Source organism: Bos mutus, chromosome 15 (genome assembly GCF_027580195.1).
Source record: "Bos mutus isolate GX-2022 chromosome 15, NWIPB_WYAK_1.1, whole genome shotgun sequence".
NCBI classification, from domain to species: Eukaryota; Metazoa; Chordata; class Mammalia; order Artiodactyla; family Bovidae; genus Bos; species Bos mutus.
In genome coordinates this window covers 35,242,034-35,248,286 of record NC_091631.1, presented here as the reverse complement: position 1 = coordinate 35,248,286, position 6,253 = coordinate 35,242,034, and the positions used below count along the sequence as shown (strand labels likewise).

Below are 6,253 nucleotides of genomic sequence, written 5' to 3'. Positions count from 1 at the left end.
TGACTGCAAGTTCTCCAGGGATGGGTTCTTCAGGGCATGTGATTCAATGCCATATAATGTTCTAGAATCAGTGCACTGAATCACTGAGCTGTGTTGTGAGGATGTGGCTTTTGACTAGAGGCAAAGCTTCTAATCATGTAGCATGAACATTATTATATTGCAAGTTCACCCCTTCTACCTGTTTTGTTGTGGCTTCATCTTTATGTCTTCAGTTGTATAAGATCTTTTGTGATAGATTTCTGTCTTTTTCACTGATGGTTGTTTTACACGTTGTGATTTTGGAGGTGAGCTTAAGTCCTTCTACTCCACCATCTTGATCCTCCAGGCTCTTTTACTTGAGAGATTCAAGGTAAAAAAGTGAAGATTCTTGCTATATGCTTGTTGGTGGGTTTTTCATTTACAGTTTGTCTTCTATTGATAGTTGGAGATGCTGTTGAAGTGATCTCAGTGATCAGGAATCACTGAACACAGCTGAAACATTTGAATCAGTAAACTCTTTGGTGTTGATGCTATTCAATTTTGCTCTCTTCTTTTCAGAGAAAAAGTTTGGACAATAATTAGAGGTGTGTATTTGGAGGGCACCAATCATCAAGTCTTAGAAGATTTTCACTGGGAAGGAAAGGGCAAATAAGTCCAACTCAGACCTTTTTCAACTGGAAGGCTGAAATCTAGAAAAGAGAGTGATCTGCCTAAGTATTGCATGTCAGAGAGCTATTAAGACAGCATTATGGTCTCTAAGTTATTAAGTGGAGCATCTATAGTCAGTTGCTATTTACATCATGAACATTTTGTTTTATAACATGCTTTTCATCAGTCCTTTAGAGGTTTTCCACTTTGTGTTGTTGTTGTTCAGTTGCCAAGTTGTATCCGACTCTTCGCGACTCCATGAACTGCAGCACGCCAGACTTCCCTGTCTCTTTCCATCTCCCGGAGTTTACCCAAGTTCATGTCCATTGCATTGGTGATGCCATCCAACCATCTCATCCTCTGTCACCCTCTTCTCCTTCTTTGTATGTTTGTTTGTATGATACTCCGAATTTTCTAGCGCTCAAATCCTATCCACTTTGAAAATTTGTAACTGAATATGTATTGTTATTTCTCTCCATTAGAAAGTAGTTTAAATACTTGGCCTGCAGAGTATATTTTTATTAATTTAGGAGTCTTTTGACAACAAAAATATAATTTATAGATGTTTGATTTTAGTACATGTCTATAGCCAAACTCAGGAAGAAGTCAACTTGCCTTCTGCTGTTTGCTAATATTCTAATGACCTTTTTTTAAGACAACATTACATGTCTTCAACTTGCTGTCTTTGTCTTCTTGGATTTCTCATCTCCCACAGTTAACTTCCATTGATTTTTACAATGTCATAGAGAACCAGAAGATCTCCACTGTAGTGCTAAACTGTCACCAGATACATTTTGATTTGAGCAAGTTAGCCTTCCTTCTGTCTTTCTCCTGCCTCATTGTCCTTCCACCCTTGACTGCTTATGAGGTAGTTGTTCACCCTTATCCCTCATTCAGAAGTAATCTTTTCCTCCTTGAAGTATCTAATATGTTTGTTATTACCCTTTTTCCAATACTGTTTATACTGATTTTACTTTTCATGTAGATAGAACATTCCTATAAAGTTGAGTCTGCATTTTCCTAATTTTTGTTTTCATTTATTCAAGAAAAAATTGGTTTAGTATTTGTTATGCATCAGAAAGTCTTGTAGGCATAGTGAATATAAAGCATAATCTTTGCAATCCTGGGATTTATATTTAGTGAGAGAGATAGTGTGTGTTATATGTACACAAATATATGTGTAAATGCAAATCAGTAGGAGCTATTGAAGAAAATAGAGCACAGTGTGAGAGGCAGGAGTTATAAGTTCTGGCTTGGGGAGTGAGACCTTATTTTCCATTTTAGGTTGTGTGGTTTGCTCTCTGTTGAACTCTCGTATCCAAGGTTTGTCTCAGAGTATATAGGCTAAAGATGGTAGGTGCTCAGTCAGTGTTGAGTAATTAATGATTAATTGAACACCTTGATGAGAAATTTAATGGTGAGAAAGAGAAGAGAATGAAAGAGAGAGAGAGAAGGGAAACTTTAAATTATAAGTTTACAGTGAATAAAACATGGGCTTTTCCTTAAATCATTATGTCTTAAGGTTCCACCAATGAGAACCGACACCACATGTTTCTCATCTGGCAAGTCCCAATATATTTGACCTATTGGCAAAAATCAATGGGTATAAAGCCAGTTCACATAGTCACAGATCACATCAGGTAAGAACATTTAAATTACACCTTCTTTGTGTGTTTCTGCAGAGAGTTGTCACCTTAACCAAGCCAAGCACAGTCATTTTGAACTAACGAATAGTTAAAGTATATATCATCTTTGTTGTACTTAGACTTATTAGAATTTTATAAAATTTTTTTGTGGGTTATCTTTTTCCATTTGTCATTTTTGAGGCATTATTTTTAATTGAAAATTTTAATCCATTGAACTTTTATATGTAATATAAGTTTTACTACTTTTAAGTGTACAATTCTGAAGTAGTAAGTACCTACTGCATTTTTATATTTATGGAAGTTCAAATTGTCTTACCTGTTCTATTTTCAAAATCTTTAAGTATTTCTTAGTTCAGAGCCTTTTGAATGAAATGAGGAATGCTAGCCCACATTTGCTTTCCTCTTATGGCCCTATGTTCTGATTAGCGTAAGCAAACATGAGCTTTATTTTTGTGGTCTTAAACTTCATATTTACATAAAGTTGAGAAAATAGATGCTACCTTTAGTAGTGTTTTATGAATGGGATCTAAGTTATAGAATATTCCTATTTGCTTTAACACTGAATTTGATTTTCAAACTACATGGTGTTTGCAATAAAACTCTGATATTATTTTGTGTGTATCAGACAAGATTTCTAAGTTAGAATAATCAGCCATTCTCCAAAATTGTCAAAATAGATCTCTATCAGGATGGGCTCCTCTTTATATATTTTGTCAAGATTGTTTGGGTTGAATGCAGATGCTGGCTCAGAACTGTTAGATTGTGACTTGGTACTTTGTAAACTATGTTCCTAAAACAGTATATGCTCCACTGTTGACATGAAAAGTCAGAACCAAAGCTCTGTGTTTTACTTCATCCTCTTGGGCTTTTCTAATTTTCCTGAACTTCAGAGGCAGCTCTTTTGGGTGTTCTTTCTTGATTATCTGGTGACTGTGCTGGGAAATGCCATCATTATAGTCGTCATCTCCCTGGAACAGAGCTTGCACCTTCCCATGTACTTGTTTCTCCTGAACCTATCTGTGGTGGAAGTGGGTTTCAGTGCAGTCATCATGCCTGAGATGCTGGTGGTCCTCTCCAGTGAAAAAACTACGATCACTTTTGCAGGCTGTTTTGCACAGATGTACTTCATTCTCCTTTTTGGGGGGACTGAGTGTTTTCTCCTGGGGGCAATGGCTTACGACCGATTTGCTGCAATCTGTCATCCTCTGAGCTATCCAGTGACTATGAACAAAAGGGTTTTCATGAAATTAGTAATGTTCTCATGGGTCTCAGGGATCATGGTGACTACTGCGCAGACCTCATGGGTTTTTAGTTTTCCCTTTTGTGGCCCCAATGAAATTAATCATCTCTTCTGTGAGACTCCCCCAGTGTTAGAGCTTGCATGTGCAGACACCTTTTTGTTTGAGATCTACGCATTCACTGGCACCATTTTGATTGTTATGGTTCCTTTCGTGTTGATACTCTTGTCTTACATTCGAATTCTCTTTGCCATCCTGAAGATGCCATCAACCACTGGGAAGCAAAAGGCCTTTTCCACCTGTGCCTCCCATCTCACATCTGTTACCCTCTTCTATGGCACAGCAAGCATGACTTACTTACAACCCAAATCTGGCTACTCCCCAGAAACCAAGAAGCTGATGTCCTTGGCTTACATGTTGCTCACACCTCTGCTGAATCCACTGATCTACAGCTTGCGAAACAGTGAGATGAAAAGAGTTTTGTTAAAAGTATGGCGAAGAAAAGTGGATTTACACGCATTCTGACTATGGTGAAAATGCAGGTGATATTGATTCACTGCCAGACTGAACATTATTTCAATTTAATAGTGGTGAAAATAGTTTACATTTCTTGATAGTAATAATATATTTAATTTGTTGATTTTTCCAAGTTTAAAAATATATCAGGATCCCTCTGTTATGATAGTATGTTCACATTCATTTTCTATATGTGTGTAAGTTCTTTTTTATTGGCTGCTCTGCAGGGCATGTAGGATCTTAATTCCTTGACCAGGGATGGAAACCTGAGTCCCTTGAATTGGAGGCAGAGTCTTAATTACTGGACCACTGGGGAACGCCACATAGGTGCATAACTTTGATGATGTGATATAGCAATTTATTTATCTGTTCTTTTATCATGAATGTTCAGGTTGTTACAGGATTACAGTCATTTAGATGCGATTTAAATAAAGAACTACTTCTGTTTGTTCATATGTACTGACTTTTTGTTTCTGTATGATAGATTTCTCAGTCTAGGCCTGATGGGATGAAGAGTATGTGTATTTATGAATTTTAATATCTATTGGGGAATTACTTTTCAAAATCATTGTAACTTTTCAGACTCTTCTGAAGGCTCTCTCTGCTGCTCTAACAGGGTAGAGATTCAAGAGACCAACAAATAGATGAGATTTCAGTTTAGAGTGAAAAACCTGTTTCATGGATGAGTAAACAAAATCCAGTTATTTTGGGAGACCAAACTGTTTCTACTTCATGAACTCCTCAGATTATTATTCAAAACAGGATTTCCTTTGATATTTTTCCAGATATTCACCCAAGGCTGGGGATCAGAAAACTCCATGGAAACTTCCTGAAGTATCACTTGATACTACTAGTATATATTTTTTCACTTATAGACCACTGCTTTTAGAGACTTTTATTAAATTTCCCTTTCTAAGTTCAAATTGCCCCCAGACACTTTGTTTATATAGATACAATAGTTTTTTTTTTTTTTTTTGTGAGAAAATCAGTGAATAGCCATTTAGGTATGTATTCTATGGTCTTTGAGTCACATCATTAACAGTGTGATCTTCTCCAGAATAAACTTCTTATTCTTGCAACATTTGGAACATTTAATGCTTGCTTCCTGTCTTAACATTGCTGTTTGAAAGCAGCTGCTTTGTTGAACCACTTTCCCATGAGGTTGTTCCCATGTCCTTAGTTTTTGCTCCAGGGATAGTATTAAAGTGGTATAACATTATTTCCATTGTCATTCATTTCTTGAATTTTACATCAAAATAAAAAACAACAAAAGCAAAAATTAGCCAGCAGGACTATATCAAACTAAGAAACTTCTGCACAGCAAAGGAATCCATCAACAAAATGATAGGCAGCCTACAGAATGGGAGAAAATAGTTGCAAATTATACATCTAGAAAAGGGTTAACATCTAAAATATACAAAAGGCTCACACAACTCAACAGGAAAACACAATCAATCTGACTAAAAAATGGGCAGAAAAACTAAAGAGATAATTTTCCAAAGAAGACATACAGATAGCCAACAGGTACATGAAAAGGGGGTCAATATCAGTAATTACAAGGGAACTACAAATCAAAATCACGAGATCACTTCACACCTGTTATAGCGGCTCTTATCAAAAAGGCAAGAGATAAGTGTTGATGAGGATTGGAGAAAAGGGAACACTTGTGCACTGTTAGTGGGAATATAAATTGATGCATGGCTATGGAAAACAGTGTGGAGTTATGTCAAATAATTAAGATTTACTAGTAAAATGCGTGCATGTGTGCTAAGTCGCTTCAGTTGTGTCTGTCTCTGTGCGACCCTATGGACTGAGGCTGTCAAGCTTCTCTGTCCATGGGATTCTCCAGGCAAGAATACTGGAGTGGGTTGCCATGCCCTCCTCCAGGGGATCTTCCTGACCCAGGGATCAAACCCTCATCTCTTTATGTCTCTTGCATTGGCAGATGGGTTCTTTACCACTAGCACCACCTGGGAAACCCAGCATTAACATATGACTTAGAAATTCCACTTCTGAATATATATTGTAAGGAAAGAAAAATCATTTTCTCAAAGAGATAGCTGCCCCATGACCACTGCAGCATTATTTACATTAGCCAAGATGTTGAAACAACCTAAGTGTATCTATCAGCAGTTATAAAAAATGAGATATATACGTATTACATACATACTTACATATATACTAGAACATTGTTTAGCCATAAAAAGAAGGAACTCCTGTCATTTG

General features: G+C 36.7%; 1 protein-coding gene across 1 annotated transcript; it reads left to right on the top strand.

Moving 5' to 3' along the window:
• The first annotated feature begins 3,091 nt into the window (after nucleotides 1-3,091).
• Nucleotides 3,092-4,036, top strand: LOC102276857 (olfactory receptor 10A3). The gene has a single exon (XM_005901959.2). The coding sequence runs from the start codon at nucleotides 3,092-3,094 to the stop codon at nucleotides 4,034-4,036; it is 945 nt and encodes a 314-aa protein (XP_005902021.2).
• Nucleotides 4,037-6,253: the final 2,217 nt, after the last annotated feature.